Source organism: Melanotaenia boesemani, chromosome 24 (genome assembly GCF_017639745.1).
Source record: "Melanotaenia boesemani isolate fMelBoe1 chromosome 24, fMelBoe1.pri, whole genome shotgun sequence".
Taxonomy (NCBI): domain Eukaryota; kingdom Metazoa; phylum Chordata; class Actinopteri; order Atheriniformes; family Melanotaeniidae; genus Melanotaenia; species Melanotaenia boesemani.
The window spans coordinates 22,242,773-22,262,227 of record NC_055705.1 but is presented as its reverse complement, the minus strand read 5'-3'; the positions used below and the strand labels follow the sequence as shown (position 1 = coordinate 22,262,227).

General features: G+C 41.4%; 2 protein-coding genes across 5 annotated transcripts in view; one reads left to right on the top strand and one right to left on the bottom strand.

Annotated features, from left to right (window-relative positions):
• The window catches only part of vangl1 (VANGL planar cell polarity protein 1), a 62,775-nt gene that overhangs the window by 39,716 nt on the left and 3,604 nt on the right, over window positions 1-19,455 (bottom strand). For 3 of the 4 annotated variants that reach the window (XM_041978933.1, XM_041978932.1, XM_041978935.1), the window contains one exon: window positions 12,311-12,564. In XM_041978933.1, the coding sequence (XP_041834867.1) occupies window positions 12,311-12,381 (71 nt within the window). In that variant the 5' untranslated portion in view covers window positions 12,382-12,564. Of the gene's footprint in view, window positions 1-12,310; window positions 12,565-18,160; window positions 18,181-19,455 lie in introns of those variants that run through there. The other variant, XM_041978934.1, reaches the window with a different exon arrangement.
• LOC121635659 (zinc finger BED domain-containing protein 4-like) lies at window positions 7,307-11,232 on the top strand. Its single transcript, XM_041978931.1, has 2 exons — window positions 7,307-7,533; window positions 8,747-11,232. The coding sequence occupies exon 2, from the start codon at window positions 8,751-8,753 to the stop codon at window positions 10,602-10,604; it is 1,854 nt and encodes a 617-aa protein (XP_041834865.1). The 5' UTR covers window positions 7,307-7,533; window positions 8,747-8,750; the 3' UTR covers window positions 10,605-11,232.

Sequence of the window (19,455 nt, the reverse complement as noted above, 5' to 3'; positions counted from 1 at the left end):
ATGAGCTCCATTAGCCAGGCTGACCCTGCTGCAATTACAGCCCTAATCCTGCATAGAGCAGGAGGTTCAGGTAACCCCATCCCAGCCCAATCCCCCCTCAGCCACATGGCACAATGCTGTCTCTGCAGTTCCATTACCAGAGAAAAGCTCAACGGACTCAGTTAATCCCTCGTCTCTCTCCTTCCCCCTCCAGCTCCAACATACAGTGGGTTACAGATTCAGCAGAACGGGAGCAAAAACAGTGGGAAAAAAGTGTTTTTAGTCTCAGTTTCTAACCTTGTTTCATGGTAATGAGCGACATGGAACAAAGACCAGTCTGACAGAGGAGAGCTTTCATGTGCTGAACTTGCAGTAGAAAATAGAGAAACATCCGGATGCATTTAAATAATACTTTTAATCACATTTGGAGGTGAAGCAGAGAGGTCTGAGCAGCACCTGTTACAATCTACTCTATAATTTGATCTTTATTTAGCTTAAAACATCGGCTTTAATCTTTGCCGTCTGACAGTAGACGCAACAAAGTCCTTTAAACGCTTTATGGAAATGAACATTGTAATAATCACTAACAGAATAGGAAAGAACAAAATCAGGTGGTCTTTACCATGTTTTTAAATGGAGTAAATAAAACCTCAGATTAACACATCACGTATGACACAAAGTCATTGCAGGAGAAACTAAGTCCACCTCAACGTCCCTGCTTAATCTTGCAGATTCTCTTTTAGCAGCAACACCGTGAAGTAATGCTTTTCTGGATGACATCATCAGTCTGTCACATTGTTTTAGAGGAATTTTGCTCAACTCTTCTTTCTATTGTTGCTTGTTGTTTTTTTGGTTTCTCCCATGATAGCATGGTCTGATTTTGGGCTGAACTTGCTGGGATGTCCACTCCTGGGAACATTGGCAGCTGTCATGAATGTTTTCCACCTGTGAATAATCTTTCTCTCTGTAGAATGATGGACTCCAGGTAGTTTGGAAAGCATTCGTCTACAACACAGAGAGTTGGTGGAATAATTTTGGCTTCACTTCACTACAAGCCAAAGTGTCCTTGGGCAAGACACTGAACCCCACGTTGCCTCCCCCATATAAGTTATAAAAGTACAGTCCATTTACCATCACCAAGGCTGATATCAGTTTCCAACGGTTTCTTCTTGGTGATGCCCTAAGATTAATGATTGAATATTAATAACATTCCTTAGACATTTATTAATAATAACTAATAACTACACTAGTTCCTACTGCTGTCTTTAATGTTTTCTACTTTCTGTAGAATGATGAAACCTTCCCACATTGAAGGGCAGCAACAGTTGCTTCTCTAAGACCATTGCTGATGTCTTTCCTCCTTGGCATTGTGTTAACACACCTGAATGCTGTGGACTTAGTTTTTCACAAAGTTTCTGCAACGTGATCGTTTTTGCTGTAATATTCTAGGAGTTTTTGTTCATCTGAGGTTGCATTTCATCTCATTTCAAGACCTGGTGAGGACCAGATGGCTTTTTAATCGTTATGTCTTCATATTTAAAACCTTAAAGCTGAGAGAGGGAGTAATGATCAGCCCAAAATTGAACTATAAAAAATAAAAAGACTCTTTAACGCTCCTTTCGCAGTTCCCTTCCCACTACATAGAGGAAATCCTGCCTGCTGGGATGCTGGAGTAATGGAGGAAACAGTATGACTGACATCAGTGGTAATATAACAGTCTAACACAGCCACACTGAATCTGTGTTTTTAGTTAAAGGGTGTTAACCAGGCTGCTTTCCGCCTCTATTCCTGTACTTCCTTTCAAACTTGGACTTGATTTCCTAGAGAATATAACAACAGTGACTATTGTTTCTGCACACAGGAAGAAAAAAAACTGCCTGCAGCAGCCTCTTTGCTCCACAGAGAGACCGATACGCTGATACATCCAGGGGATTAGGAGGCTGATGTAATCCTTTAAACATATTACCACAATCATTATTACTTTAAATGTTATTGCAGCCATCATTATGGCTGTGTGATGGTTATTCTAGTTAGAGTCTATCAGTCAAACACTGACACTGATTACTTTTATTAATTGGGGAGGAGTGCTCTAGGACAGAGGTCCCCAACCCTGGTCCTCAAGGCCCACTATCCTGCAGGTCTTAGATGTCTCCCTGCTGCAACACACCTGATTCAAATGAATGGCTCAGTTGCAGACTTGTGCAGAGCCTGTCAGAGAGCCGTTTAATTTGAATCAGGTGTGTTGCAGCAGGGAGACATCTAAGACCTGCAGGATAGTGGGCCTTGAGGACCAGGGTTGGGGACCTCTGCTCTAGGAGACGGAGCACGAAGAGTCGCCATCATCAAAATGACAATTTCTGGAGGGAATGTAAAAATCATGCCGCAGCTACAGAGCAGGAAGAGCATCTTCATTTATAAATAACGTGGTTGGCTGTTCAGCCGATGCTAAAGGGAAGATTGTTCAGTTAAGTAACTTAGTAACCAGACACAACTACAGGCAACACAACCCATCATTAAAGAAAATGGCCAAAATGTGTTGGTTATGCAGCCACGAGTACGTTGGAGCAAAATAAAAACCTGAACTGTTTTTTTTCCTCAGGATACGTTTAAAATTAAGCTGCAATACTATATGTTATAATGGCTAAAACTTAATAAAAAAAGTCTGTTAATGAGTGTTTACTGGAAAAATTTGTTAGTTCTACAGTACTTGGTAATAAACTGTTATAAAGTCTGACTATTTCTTTTTAAATGGAGCCACATTTATAAGGACAATGCATCTGTGGTAGGGAAGGATGGGTGGGTGGGTGGATGGATGGATGGATGGATGGATGGGTGGGTGGATGGATGGATGGATGGATGTATGGATGAATGGATGGATGGACGGATGGATGGATGGATGGATGGACGGGTGGATGGATGGATGGACGGATGGATGGATGGGTGGATGGGTGGGTGGATGGATGGATGGGTGGATGGATGGATGGATGGACGGATGGATGGATGGGTGGATGGACGGATGGATGGGTGGGTGGGTGGATGGGTGGATGGATGGGTGGATGGATTGGCTTTAAAGAAATGTGGTATCACTGCATCCCTATTCGGTAAACAGGGTATTATCTAAACTTAGTCATATCATAGTAATAATTAAATAAACAATTACACATATCAACAATGAACTAAAAAAATTAACTAAATACATAAATAAAATGATTTATTAATAAATTAATTAATTAATATATAAAAATATTAAGAAATAAATTGGATAAATATATAAAAATTATTATTATCATTATTATTATTATTATAATTCTGTTCTACAGTCATTTAGCAGATGTTTTTATCCAAAGCGACTTACATCTGAAGGCGGTTAGGCAGCAGCATTAAGAGTCAAGGTGTTAATATTCATCCCCTGTGGGGATAAGTCTGCTGCATGTGAGATGGCTGCCCTGCCAACTGAACTATCCACCATCATCATCATCATCATCATCATCATTATCATCATCATTATTATTATCATTATTATTATTATTGTTATTGTTATTATTATTATCCTTCTCCTCCTCCAGGCCATTTTCTCATTCTCCCCACCTGGATGTGCAAACCTCCCTCCTACTACTTTCACTCTCCCATCCCCTTCATCCCTTCCCTCCAGCTCCTTCCTCCTCCTCATCATCCAGCCTGCTGGTTGGTATTCCAACAGCGTGCTACGCTCTGATTTGATTAATGAAATCTGACTTACAGTCTGACTCCCGGAAATGAGTTTTACTTTTTAGGGCAGTGAGGATGGAGGAGAGGGGAACGTTCCTGTCAGTTTGGCTCTGGAAGCAGCATTTCCTGAAACACCTGAGATTCGCTGTGATCACATTCTCCACCTGAAACAGAAGGAGGATGGTGGTGGCAGGAAGCACAGCCAAATAAGGAGGCACGCCAAACTATCTGTGGACCAGTCTGGCCTGTTTTTGGCTGCTAGGGTAACTCAGAAACTGCAGCCAACTGAGCCAAAGCATCGGTGGTCAGCTCAGCCATCAAAGCATCTAAAACCCATCAACAAGCTGGAGATGAGCGATGAAAAGACCAGAACTAGAAGCCAATAAATCAAGCAATCCTTGTGTAATGAACATCTTTTCCAAAAAGGTTTTCTTTCATTTGAACAAGTTAACTTTCTGAGAGTTAAATGAGGCTACGGTTTTTGGTATGGCTGAGGAGGGGAAGTGTCAGAAATCTTTTCTTCAAGTTCAAATCAAGTCTAAAGTAACTTTTAGTTGTACGGAGTAATCTGCTGTCTGGTCTGCTTATAAGATGCATGTAAAATCCATCCTCACCCTTTATCTGCCAGCATTTACTAACAGCTCTGATCTGTAGGTTTAACAAATGCTCAGTCCCTCCTCTGGAGGGTTTCTTAGCTTTACTGAATTCAGAAAACCTGGAGATTAACATTTAAATTTATTCAGATGATTAAATATGCTCTTAACATAACTTATCCAAGACTTTCTAATGTGTACAAAAATCCATCAGGACCCATAGAGAATTTTAAAATACTAACACTGCAGCTCATAGCATTATTTTCCTGAGAGGACCAATATGCTGCACTTCAGTGCAGGATCACCACCTGTCCTGCAGGTTTTAGGGCCCATTCATGCTCGATACAGCAGATGGATACGCTGACAGATACACAGTCCATCGTCTGTGTCAGTTACACATGTATTTTGTTCCATTTTCAGGGAGCTTAGCTATCTGTTGCTTCACGCAGTAGACAGAGTAATACCAGCGGAAATCTCTGAGCTGACACGCTACCAGTAAAAGAAACCAACCAGAGAAGAAGAGGATCAGAATAAAGACTTTATGTGAGCGTTTAGAGCGTGTTGGGCGGTTGTAAACAACTTTATAGCGTGTCTGAAACTGATGTCGGGTCATGAGAGTGAACTCTGAACTTAGTACTGCCCACTAGTGGAGAAACTGACTTAACAACCATGGCAACGCAAAACACACAGGAAAGTATGAGGACGACGACGTATGACAACGTTTAAAATGGGCGTCGCTATTTACGTACTTAAGGGAGCGTAAATGGGCCTTTAGATGTTTCCCTGCTGCAACACACCTGGTCCACATCACAGCTTGTTCTGCACAAGCCTCTACTGACCCATTAATAATCTGACTCAGGTGTGTTGCAGCAGGTAAACAGTGAAACAACAGGTCCACAGATGGTGATCACTGCATCAGAAACATCTTCATTTATATTTTCTAAGGGCTTAAAATAACTGTGTAATTTAATTAATTATTAATTTAGATCCAATACTTATAGGCCAAATAAATATTCCTTACATTCCTAAATCAGCAACAGCTGTTGTTTTTTAATAAACAGACCCAGTAAAACTGCCTCGTTTACAGTGGGTCTGATCCCAGTTTGGTCCCAGTTTAGCATCATCATGGCAAAGTCACAGTTTATGTAAATGTTTTGTCTTTCTGAACACCATCAGTGGATCCAGTCTGAAGCTAACGCTCACACTGCTGTGTCATTAACATGGATGCTAACATTAGCTTTAGTGGCTAACTTCTCCAGGTGTGTTTTAAGGTGGATCCAGACTCCTGAATAATACCACAGATGTTGCAGTTTGCTGCTCTTGTATTTGTCTCTTTTATTAGTCTTTTAATATCCAAACGTTGCAGCTGCAGACGAGTTCTCCGGTGCTGCCACATGACGTGCATGTGGACGTGTCTGTTGGTAAAACGTCCATCAGACAGCGGCAGTTAGTCCAGAACGCTGCTGCTCCAGTCCTCACAAAGAACATCAGACCTGACAATTTAATCTTTAACTTTCATGCCCAAATTTCCAAGCTGTTTGTTTTCCAGTCCTACGACCATGGACACAAATCCTTAATACGAAAGCTTCACCGCAGTTTGTACGTCACTTCTGCCTTTTAGAGCTGGGATGAAGTTTTAAAGTCACTTATTTAATGGCCCTCTGGTTGAAAACAACACACTTTACTTTTTCCATTTTTATTTTAATTTAAATAATGCAACACATTGTAAAGATGAGAAGAGCCAAAATCATCTAAACATATGGGGTCACATACGCCTTTCAGGCTGAATTATCCAACAGAAACCATTTACAGTTGTAACGTTGGAGAACAGGGTCATCCAGCGGCCTCTACATGGTCCTGAGTGGGTTAGCTTAGATGAGTCCCACATGAAAGCTGTGGGCTGCCCTGTAATTGGACTTACAGCAATCAAAAGGGCCAATTTTCCACATGAGCAGCTGCTAATGTGAGATTTTAAACTTATTAATCATTTAAATACTAAAACTGAAGGAGTGAAGGGGCCCAGCGGTGAGGAAATCTGGAGAGAAAAACTGGGGCAACTTGAATTGGCTCCACATCGAACCCCCGTTCTCCCAAAAACATGGATCAAACTCTACACAAGAAGATTCATTTATTTTCAGGATTAACTCACTAATACATATATTTTTTTATCTTTTATTTATTCAGTATTTTTTATTTTATCCTATTTTTTTTACATTTTTTTTAAATACATGTTATTTTTTATTATTCTGTTTGTTTAATTTTATTCTATCTTTATGATTTACTAATTTAGTAAATTAATTTATATTTTCTATTTTTTTTTTTAAATTTAGACATTTCGGTGATGGTGTGTGTGTTTAGTTGTTTATTTATGCATCTGTTTTCCGGCATGGGGGTAATTAGATCTGGAGTTGCACCACTGGGCTAAAAACATTAACTTCACAAGACATTTCAAACCCATCAATTTAGGTTTTTGTGAATGAAATTAGAGGCCAGCCGGGGGTTTTGGCACCATCATGGCGAGCGGAGTGGCGCCTGGTCGGAAAGCCATATGCTCCGTCCCAGATTACCGTCACTGGTGTGAAAGGCTACAGAAACTCTCCTTCAATTAAAACCACTTTTACTCTGCGTAACTTTGAGCTGAAAGGGCACATTCCTGCCCGGAGCTCACCAGCAGCTGCCGCCTTCATGTCAGGGCAAGAACATGGCGGTAATAATATGATGAGGAGGAGAGGAAACGGATAAAGAGGGCAAGCGTGATAAGAGGCGGGTGGCTGATGACATGAGAGATGCCTGAAACGGCGACAGGTGGCAGCGAGAGAGGGAGTGCCAGCAGAGATATACGACGAACGAGGCAGCGGGGGGCGTCGCTGACCCGGGAGGGGCCGGCGTGGAACAGGACCCTCCTCTCATCGTATCCGCTGAGCCATCAGTCAGCCGGGCCTCTTCAGCACCTGTCTCCTGCTGCCTTCCTGAACCATTTGGCTGATGAAAGAATAATGCAGCTACATGAGCTGCAGGCCGTAGAGGTCGACCGATTTATCGGTCTACCGATATATCGGGCCGATATTTGCCCTTTTTTAAGGTATCGGCATCGGCCGATATCCGTGTTTACCAGCGCCGATTTAAAGTCAGGCACATCCGCGGGCAGCCCCGTGTAACTAGTGGCGTGCGCTGCCATTGGGCTGCTGCAGCATGTGAAGGACCCCAAGACAAAACTTTTGCTTACTGTTAACAACACTCCTCGGAGATAAAGGTAAGGCTTAAATTCAGATATTTCAAGTCCTATGTACATATACACCAGTATATGTTACTAGTGAACTATATGAAGTGTTGCTTCACTTTGTGAAAGAAAGAACGAGTAGCAAAGAAATGGTGTTATGCCACAAATCGTCCGCTTGCCACAAAGTCCCCCTACACGAACAAATTCTATTAAAGCCGATGTCTCCCACACATCATTCGCTTTTTAAGCTATGTTAACGGTAATTCTGTAAACAAGCACATTTACGAGCCACACCCTGCTATTTTTCATGTTTAAAACGTGTGGCTTTAAAATGCGTTCGTGTAGGAGGGAGTTTCTGGGAAGCGGACTATTTGTATCATAACATAAAGGCATTCTCTACCGTTAGCCTAGCTTAGCAGTGAAGTTAAGTCTATCGAACTAGCATGTCATGAGCAAAAGCCACAGATATTAACAGCAACAGCGAGCAAAACAACAGGCTCTCTCTATCCGCTGGTTAGCGTGTGCTCACTTGTATGTGCATCTGTGTGTGTGTTAGTGTGCGGACCTGTTTGTGTGCGCACGTGTCTGTGTGTGTGTACTGGCATCGGGCTGCTGTGCGCCGACAGCAGATGTGAATGTAGAGACAGAAATGACATGCCGTTGTTCAAATAGGACAAATAACATAAGGCTATTTAGTTTGTTTAATAAAAGAACGAGGTAAAGACCTGTTCTATCGGAAATGTAACCTTAAATGACTTCTGTCTGATCAGAATGTGATGTGTAAAGTAATAAATACATAAATAAATAAATTCATTAATTAATCCATTATTAATAATAATAATAATAAAGTGACGTGTTCCAACCAATGACTACATATATGTAGTTACAAGTTGCAAACCAAATTACAATTTAGTAATCACCAAAAAAATAAATAAACTTTATCATGTTGCACAGCCTTGTATGAGGACCTATCTATCTATCTATCTATCTATCTATCTATCTACAGTTATTATCCTTATGCAAGGCTGTGCAACAAGTTTATTTATTTTTTGGTTATTACTAGATGGTAATTTGGGGTGCAACTTGTAAGCAATCTGTTAAGAACAAAAACAACACATTAGTAGATTTTTCTTTTTATGCAATTAGAGTGTAATTGTTTTAATGTGTATCAAATATTGGAATTATATACTGAACTGAATATGAACATACTACTAAAATGCTAACCATGAATATTTCTTCTGTTTAGACTTATGGCTGAACAAAAAACGAATCCAGTGTGGCAGCATTTTACCGAGCCTACTCAAGGGAAAGCCAGGTGCAACATCTGTGATGGACTTGTGAGCCTGGGAGCTGAAAAAGCCAACAAGAAAAACACAACAAATTTGTGGAGTCACCTGAAGTGTCACCACCTCCAGGCTTACAAAGAGGCACAAAAAGAAAAAGAACAAGCAGCTTTCTCTAAAGCTAATGTATCTCAGCCAACTCTCACAGAAATGTTTGATGCCAAACGCAAGTGGCAGAATTCGGATCCAAGGTCAAAACAACTTGACACTTTAGTTACTGAAATGATTGCTACAGACAATCAGCCATTTACATTTGTCTCGGGTATTGGGTTTCGTAGGCTGGTGGCTGCAATGGAGCCCAGATACAACATAAAAACTGAGAAGCACTACCGCACAGACATCCTAGATGGTATAGTTGCCAAAGTTGAGAAGAAAATAAAAGTACTGATTGCAGAGGATGCTGGTCCTTTTCTGTCTTTCACAACAGACTGTTGGTCTGGGGACACTGAAGCCCTGATGAGTCTAACATGTCATTTTATTGACGACAACTGGAAAAGGAAACAAGTTGTCCTAAATGCCAAGGCCATGTCTGGCTCACACACCGGGGAGTACATCAGTAACATGTTCATTAGCCTGCTGAAGTACTGGGACATCAGCCACGACAGGGTTGTACTTGTGCTCCGTGACAGTGGTGCTAATATGGTTAAGGGACTCAGACTGGCAGAAATGCCTGATCTCAGCTGCAGCGCACACACCATACAGCTTGTGGTGAACGATGGCCTCAACAGTCAGCGTGTGGTGCAGGACGTTAATGCCAAGCTAAAGAATATAGCTAAACATTTCAACCACTCTGTTCTTGCAAAACAGAATCTGAAAAAAATTCAAAAAGATCTTGGCCTCCCCCAGCACAGTATCATACAGTCCGAACCCACTCGCTGGAACTCCACACTTCACATGATGAAGAGGATGCTGGAGCAGAAACGAGCACTCAATGTGTATGCTGGGGAATATGGAAAAATTGCTACGCCTGCGGCAGAGCAATGGGACATAGTTTCCAATTTGATTGACTCATTGGAACCTGTTGAGGAAGTCACCCTTGAGATCAGCAGGTCTGAGGCTTCCATCTCCAGTGTTATCCCAAGCATTGTGGTGCTGAAGATGATGCTTCAGGCAGAGGGTCCTAACACGAGGGGGATTAAAACACTAAGAGAAACCATGCTGCAAAGCTTGCAGAAAAGATTTGCAAGGATGGAGGAGACAAAATGTTTGGTGGTAGCAACACTACTGGACCCTCGTTACAAGGATCATGTCTTTTTTGCAGTGGACACACTGACCAAGGCAAAACAATGGATAAAAGAGGAGCATGCCATTGTGTCTGAACAACTGAAAATTGCTACAACAGAAGACCAAGGACCAGATCCGAAACAAATAAGGGTCGAAAATGAAGAATTACCCGGTCCCCCCAGTGTTCTTCAACAAATGTATGCCAACATCTTGAGGCCTCATGGATCTCCTACTCAGGAAAGTGACGAAGAGCATCACATCTCTGAGCAGCTGCATCAGTACCTCCGTGAGCCACTGATTGACAGACAGAGTGGTCAGCCACTGGAATGGTGGAAACAGAATGCATCCCGCCTACACCTTCTTGCACCACTGGCAAGGAAATTTCTCTGTCCACCCCCCTCCTCTGTTCCCAGTGAGCGAGTATTTAGTGAGATTGGGAATATTTATGACAACAAGAGGAGCCGGCTCACAGGAGAACATGCAGAACATTTGTGTTTCCTGCATGACAACCTGTCGTTCTTAAACTGGGAGTACTGAGAACTTTCAGTGAAAGATGGGTAGAGTAAGGAAGACTCGGGGTCTGCAGCTGAGTTAAAATTAAAGCACATTCCTTTCATATTGTTCTGCAATGTTTACATAATTTCCTTTACTAAAAAATGAAGGGTTTGCTGCTGTTATTTGCACAAAAAATGTATGACGCTGCTAAGTCAAGTGCACAAAAACCTTTAAGTTTATTCACTGTTTCATATAAAAATGCTGAAAGTTACAAAAAAGCTGAAAATTAGAATGCACTTTAGATGTTCTGTCATTTATACCAAACACAAATATTGTTGGCTGGGTGTGTTTGCCGCACTGCTATTATTTATTTTTTATATATTTTATTTATTTATATTTTTCTGTTTAATTGATTTTTGTATAGAAAGTCATTTTGATTTAATTTAAATGTATATTTAAGTATACATTTATGTTCCAACAAATTTTAAAAATTCTTTTTGATAAATGCCCTTAAACTTATATGTAAATCATATACATTTTTTATGTTATCTGTTTTATTTATGTTATATTTGGTCAGTTTATTGATTTGTTTGGATACATATTTTATTTTAATACTTGCAGTGCACAAAATACATTTTCAAGAAATTGTGTTCAATAAATGATAATGTTAAGTTTTGGAATGTGCATCCACTTATTAGTGTGACATTTTAGCATGCAAATAAAGGGTAAAACTTCAAGATATCGGCACTAAAAATCGGCCAAAAAAATCGGCAGCACATATCGGCCATCGGCTGACCCTAACTTCTAAACATCGGCATCGGCATCGGCTATAGAAAAACCAATATCGGTCGATCTCTACTGCAGGGCATAGAGGAGGCCGGAGATGCACCGAACCCAACAGATCTGCTGGTTTCAGCTCCCATTTAATCTAAATGAGACGAACCTTGTTTATTTAAGAGATTTAAGCGTCTGGAAGGAAAAGTCTTTAACAGATCGGCTGCTTATCAGAATCACTCAGTTTTCTTTTTAATTCTGATCAGATTTTTCTCTTTCTCAGTAAATACACTAAACACTGAGGAATCCATTTATCTATTCATCCTTTTTAGGGGAGGGCACGTTAATGCATTAATTATGCTTGGGCTTAGTTCTTGTGGTACGTTGTCGACATGTTGGCCGAGCAGAACTTTCTGAGTGTGATTGGATGGAAATTTAAAGTGGGCGTGGTTAACGCATAAAGCTGTCATTTCCACTGATACACAAGCTTCAATAACGGATAGTTTTAATGAACAGCAGATTGAGCTGGTGAGAATGATCACGTGCACAACCCCATCTGGCCATAGACGAAGCTTCTTGTTTCAAAGTATGAAATAACTGAGCCACACACAAAAAAAGTTCTCTGTTCTTCTGAACGATGTTAAGAAGCCTGACAAGAAAAGAAGAAGGAAGAAAATCCTGCTCACCGATTGGCTAGGACTGAAAACAGAAATCCTTCCTTCAGCCAGCGCGTCTACGGTAAGGAAAAAATGGATCACCACCATTTATAGTCCTGGGAAATTACTTAACGCTGAAAAAACGTGATACATTTTTCTGATTAATCCTACCAAGAAAGTCTCTAATCAACGGCTCCAGCAACGTACAGAATAAATGTCGGTGTGCCATCAAAACCAGTCAGAAGAACTCCATTTTAAGGTTGGAAACTGATCTAGTGTCACTTTAATTTCCTCACAAGAAACAAGATCTGGTCTTACCCGTGCCTGTGTGATCCCCGGGAACGCCCCGAGTAGTGGGAATAGCCCGAGTAGGTGGACTCTGTATCCATGACGATGCAGTCCCGCTGAGGCAGCTGGGCTCAGGGCGACACCGAAGCTGCTCCACTCCAACCTTTCTGTCTGTAGAGCTGCAGGCAATGGACAGGCCCGCTCAGAGGGCTGACGGAGGTGGCGAGCTGTCAGCAGTTAGGTTTGAAAGCGACCCTGCGGGCGCCCGGTGGGGAAACATCAACCTGGAGGGGGTGGAAGGAGACAGACGGGGGAATTTAAATTCTAAACGTGAAGTGTCTGGGAAGCCAGTCCATGTATGAGTGTCAGAGAGAAGAGGAGCCAGGCTGAGCACAAAAATCAGGTATTCAAGTCACAGCGTTTCATCGTCTTTATGCATGCGTGCTCAGATCTGCAGCTGCAACACAATCAGCATTTCTAGACCTGCAAAACAACAATAAGCAGCTCTGGGACGACGCACATGGAGCAAAATGAGCACAGAGCAAGAGAAAAACTTGTCTTCAGCTTGTAGAGATGAGTCCATGTTTTGTGGGGAACTGTGGGGAAGCATTTCTGATGCTTCCCCACAGTTCCCAATAGTCGCCTAAAGCTTTCCAGACTGATGTTCTGCTCTAATAAAACCCTGATTTTATAACAGCAGCATCCTCAGACAAAATCACCACTGAAGCAGCTTAAACACAACATCTATGTAGTGAATTCAGCTGGACTTAGACGCACGATGATCTAGTCCTCACACGCTTAGGTGAATATGCTGGTTACCCCACATGATGCAGCCTGGAAGAAGAAATCTAACTGGAACTAAACTCTGCACACATCTACTGACAGAACGCAGAAGAGGCCGTTTGTAAACATTATCCAGAAACTCAGCCATGTTCTCCGGACCAAACCTCCTGACTAAAGAAGATCCGGTTTATCACTCGGTTCTAACTCCAGCATCTCTGATGGTGCATCAGGCTCCGCTCACACCGCAGGCAAAAGGGACTCAAATCCGTCTTTTTTGTCCATGTAAACAGAGAACACAATAATATCTAATATTTCCAGCTCTCACTGCACAATAACTTTGAAACTGGTACACATGCTAATAAGTGTAGCATCCACACACACCTCCGTAAACAAGCCACGCCACTGTCACATCTTCCTCTTAGGTCTGAACGATGAGGGAAAAATCTAGTTGCAATTTTTCTGACCAATATTGTGATTTAATCTTTAGATTCCAGCTTCTATTTGGGATGGAGGATCATCACATGACATCTAAATATGAACGTCATTGTTCAAACCAGGATGTAAAGATGAGATATGAACGGCTTTATTTACCAGCTACATGATGCAACCAAAACACTGAAGTTTCCTCTAGAACAGGTTTCTACTTCGTCCTTCTAGTAAAAACTGTCTGATGGTATTGATCCTATTTACACCACAGCTCTTTATTTCTCTGTAGATGACTTCTGCTCTGCACACACACAGTGCACATGCAGGTGCACACACTCCAACCAGGAGAACGCATGTTGGACATATGAAGCTTCATCCAGCTGGAATCAGACAGAAACCTTCTCCTCAGTGTCATCCCGACATATTTTTCATTTCAATCTCACATCAGTAACGTAACCCGGTCTGCATATTTCCATCTACGAAACATCCGCCCCTCCCTCGCCCCCCAAACTGCCGCCACCACCCTTCACATTCTTGTTCCGTCACATATTGATCACTGCAACTCTCTCCTGTTTGGCCTTCTTAAAAAGTCCCTTCATAAGCTTCTAATGGTTTAGAATTCAGCTGCTCGGATCATCACTAACACGCCCTCATATCAACCATGTCACACCCATCGTACAGCTCCACTGGCTCCCATTATTTCACCATATCCAGCTCAAACTCCTCCTCTATACCTTCAAGACCATCCATAACCTTACCCCCTCCATATCTGTCCCATACCCTCCACATCGCCATCCCATTATTTTTATTGTTGTTACTTTAATGTTGTAAAGTGTCCTTGGGGGGCTTGAAAGATGCTTTAAAATAAAATGTATTGTTATCATTAGAAATCTTGTTTTTTTTTTTTTAACTCTCACCAGGAAGGTGAAGATGGTGAGAACTTCATGTTCATCACAGAGCTGAACAAGATGAATCTACGAGTTGTATTATGGCTTAAAATGGATCTCGTATTCTTTGTAGGTTTTCTTAAGAAGAAAGAAAAAAGAAAGAAAGCCTTTATTGTCATTATACAAAGTATAATGAGATTTACATTCACACACTGATGGTGGAAGCTGCCATGCAAGGCACTAACACGACCCATCAGGAGCAATTTGGGGTTCGGTGTCTCGCTCAGGGACACCTCGACATGAGCTCAACAGGCCGAGGATCGAAGCGGCAACCCTCAGGCTACAGGACGACCGCTCTACCCACTGAGCCACGACGCCCATCAACATGTTATCTGAGATCTGAACTCGAAGTAAAACCGTCTCAGTTCACTTCATCAGGACTTTTCACAAGTTGAACTTTTTGGAAAATTGTCCGTGATGAGGTTTGTAGACGAAACTTCACAGCTGAGTCACGATGTTTAATGTAAACCTAAGTCTCCCTTGTCTTCGCCTGGTCTTGTTAAGGGGTTGAACCTTCTCACCGGGAAACATTTAGTGGGCTTCACACCCCCCACAGGTGCAGAGACAGGATGCTTCTTACACGTGTTACGGTGCGGCCGGTGTGATCCAAACCGATGGCAGCCGGAACGCGGCGCACACGGACCCGGTGGAAAGTTGTCTTGAGGGAGCGGACGATAATAAGCGAGTGTTGGGAATGAAACAAGGCAAATCCGATGCAGACGTGTTTGAGGCCCAGATGGAGCAGAATCACGGCTGGATGCAATTTTTAACTCACAAAAAGATGACGTATTGTCACACAAGAAAGACGACAGGAAGCGAGTGGATTTATAAAACCGTGGAGGCTGCAGGTTTGAAACCTGGATCAGTAACATGTAAATTAAATCGCACTCTTAAATTTCTATTTAAAAACGACTAATCATTCAGCCCTACTTCCTCTGTGCTGGTCTGTAGTTCACACTGAAACGTCCAGAGAAAGTCTGACAGGAGAGACCAGACGAGATGCATCGCCATGACGGAGGTTAGAACAGCCAGATCTGATGATGAAAACGATGACGATGGAAGAATTATAACCATTTTTGTTATTGTTGCTGCTGTTTGAACAGTTACATTTAAGCTGGACTCTGCCAAACAGTGCACTTATTTCAATAAAGAAGGATGGAATATCAGAGATTAATTTATTTCTTAATTATGTTCAATTAATTTTAGGTGCATCTGCAAGTAAAAAACAACAAAAGCACAAATAAATAAATATAAAATAAAAATAAATGCAATAAATTAAAAACAGTTAATATAAATAAATAAGACTAACTGTTTTTTAAGCTGCAACAAATCTGGCATTTTTATTCTGTTGGATCAAAAGTGCTCTTTGTAAACGCAGCTAGCAACGGAGGTCGAGGTCGAGTACAGCAATGAGAGACTCCGACTCTAGATTTGGTAAGTTTACTTCTTAGTCTTTGACCAACAAAGGCTAATCTGCAGGGCAGCAAGAGACTCATGGAGGGCGAGAGAATCCAAGTCCCGTGCAGGTGTGGAGAGGGGTAAAAACATGAGTCATAGATGACTCAAGGCGTGGTTTGGTATAATTAACCTGCAGAACACACACATCTGCTCAGAGAGACGCAAACACACTCATTGTTGAAACTTAACCACTAAATCTCATTTTTTCTCCGATAACGTTCACTCCTGTTTGCGGCAGCAGCTCGAGCCCGTCTGCACCAGCAGATCCAGCTCAGTAGGAACAATGAGGACTTTAAAGCTCAACCAGATAGTAAAAACAGCCTTACAATATCATACTCAACAAAACATCTTTTCATTTTGTTTTAAGAGATAAACTATGAAAAAGCACAATGTGTGAGATTATAAATCATGTCTTTTATTACTTAGCCTCCTTCTTGCAGTTTTACAGCTGATTTATGGCCTAAACGCGATGAGAAACTGAACCAACCAGCTCCCTGCTCTGACACCTTTACAACTCCAACACTTAGTCACGTTAAGTTCAGAAAATATCCTGATCCGCCGCAGACTTCACCCAGTCCAAAAATACACTGAGGAAAAAGCATGTTGTAAAGACGAGAGCTGACTGTCACCTCCTGAAAATGCTTTGAGGGTGGTGTAGCTGCTTATTTGGAGACGCTCATCCTTGCACTGGTTCCCAGCAGCAGCTGCAGGGCTGATCCAGAGGATTCCTGCAGCTCCGGCTTTCTCTGACGGAGGAAAAAAACTGATCCATTTCTTTCCAGTTTGCTAAATCCAAAAGCTTTTATAAAAAATCTCACGGGTTTTCCACAGAAATGAAAAGGCTGAGACGACCAGCTTGTGTTTGATTTGTTTGGTGATGAGCTCATTTTTCATGACTCATTCACTGTGTTTAAGTTTAATGCTGCGTCTCATCTTAGCTTCCAATCAGACAGACGTTTGTCCTACTTCAGACTTTCTAAAAGTCTTTCACAGTTTTTCATCTGGTCCTTGTACCTAAAAATGTTTTCTTCTTTGTTGAGTTCATTACACTGACTTGAATTATTCAACCATAAAAATCTCTCCTGGATCAGGGGATGAGCCAGTGTTGATGACACATCAGGGCCTGAAATGACATGCTTCACATGGGAGGGATTTATACACTTTTGGAGGGATATTCCTAGTGAGCTTAATTTTGGCGTAGGCCATATAAGGGTCTAGGTCGCTACACGCAAGGGGGGGGGGGCTGCTTTGAGAGAATAAATAAAAAATAAATAAATAAATAAATAATATCCCCGATTTCCAGTTTTATAAGACCTACGTTTGCAGGAGTGGATGATATTAGCGAGTCTGCATCCCGTTCTCTCTGGGACTAGGCTGGTTTTCACCATCTCTTCCAGCTACTCCTGGACTCTGACTGCGTACCTAAAAAGTCACATGCTAAAGACCTTAATGAATTAAATTGAAAATATCAATTTATAAAACTCTAAGGTTGATCTTTCCCAATGACAGCAGTGACCTACTCTCATGTGTCTTACTGATGCTTGGCGATATTATTATAGCATAGACTGTTTGAGGGGACCATCAAACCTGCAGCAGAGCAGCTGATTATCGTAGATGCTGAGCTGTGAAAATAAACGGAGAAAATTCAGAAAGCTGAACATGATGTCTCATAAAAAAGGAGCAGTATGTTTTCTGGAGATGCTTTGGTTTTAAAACGTTGGATGTGGACCAAACAACAAGCTGCTGACAGATAAAATTGTCAACGCCAGCGATTAGCTGCACCGCCTTAGCTGCTTCGCCTTAGCTGCTATGCTTTATTTGCACCGCCTTAGCTGCACCACCTTAGCTGCTTCGCCTTAGCTGCTATGCTTTATTTGCACCGCCTTAGCTGCACCACCTTAGCTGCTATGCCTTAGCTGCACCGCCTTAGCTGCACCACCTTAGCTGCACCACCTTAGCTGCACCGCCTTAGCTGCTACGAGTGTCTGAAACAGAAATTAGCATCCTCCTCATCCTCAGGTAAAACGGATAAACCTGTTTGCTAGAGATACTGACAACGACAGAAAAAGATAACCAACACTATCGTGATCCATACAACCAAAGACCTGGTTCTGGAAAGTTCTGATAAAGACAGATTCAGGTACATAAGATGCAGAAGGTTCATTTTTCTTTTTGTAAAATATACATTTTTTATCCTTAACAGAATAATCTATTCTTAGCCAATCAAATGCTGTAACTTTTCTATCCATCCAACAGTTTTCTTTACCCGCTTATTCCAATGTAGGAGGGTGGAGCAGAGCCTATCTGAGCAGTTCTCACGCAGAAGGGATGGGTCTGGAAAAATAGTTAAATAAAAAATAATGACAATAAAAAAAAAATTAAATGAATCTGAAAAAATAAAAGCTTAAAATTAAAACAAAATAGAACCATATAAAAATGTAATTATATCTAATAATTTGAAAATAAAATAAAAAATAGACTAAAAATAAAATACATCTGAAAATAAGATAAATAAAAATAAAAACACATTAGCAAATAAAATGAATTAAAATAAAAAGGTAAATAAAATACATTTAAAAAGAAATTAAACAAAATAAAATAAATTAAAAATATAGTTTTTTAATAAAATACAATATATTGGATTAAAATAAAATAAAATAACCGTAAACCGTAACATTCTAAACTCATAGATGAAATAATAGATAATCATGCATCAGATATTTACGGTGCATTTTCATCGGAGAACTGGACGGTTCTGTAAAACGATCAGAAACGGGCCTCATGCCGCTGACTGCTCAATCCGGTCCTACGAGGGCTGCCATCCAGCAGGGTTTCAGACTTTTCCTGCTTCAGCTCACCTGAATCCAATTAAATGGATCCAACAACCTTTCAGGTTCTGCACAATGACTCATTAATTTGAGTCAAGTGTGTTGGAGCAGGGACACATGGAAAACCTGCTGGATTGCGGCCCTCATAGGACGGGATTGAGTATCGCTGGAATAACAGCTGAAATCAGAAGGAAGCAGGACGACAGTAGACAAGGATGTTTGATCATCTATAAATGAATCATCGATAAACTCCGCGGATCAGATTCACTTTGCTTCTACAGCAAAACCAAACAAAACCAGTTCACTTGCTGCAAAGCGGCACCTGAAACCAGTACACGGTTTCTGTGCAGCGGTTCTGACAGTTTGACAAAAATCTAAATAAACTTAAGAACCAAAAAAAAAGTCCTCATGCTTTACATCTGCCTGCGAGCTCTGACTTGAGCCAATCAGGAGAAATTTATGATTCTGACCTCTCTGAAACCACTTAGGGTTCACAAAGTTCACTCACAACTTAAAAGATTAAACAACCCCCAAAACGCAGTCATGATGTTTCACAGCTCAAGCCTGCAGAGGTGGTCTGAAGTCTGCAAACCACCAACCTGCCTCTGAACCTCTGAAGAGTTGGTGCTTTTCCTGCTCCAAGCAGCAAAATAAGCATCTAATAAACCAGACAGGACCAGTCAGAATCCACAGACGTTCACACGAGTCCTGTGGAGAAAGACGGACGCGTACA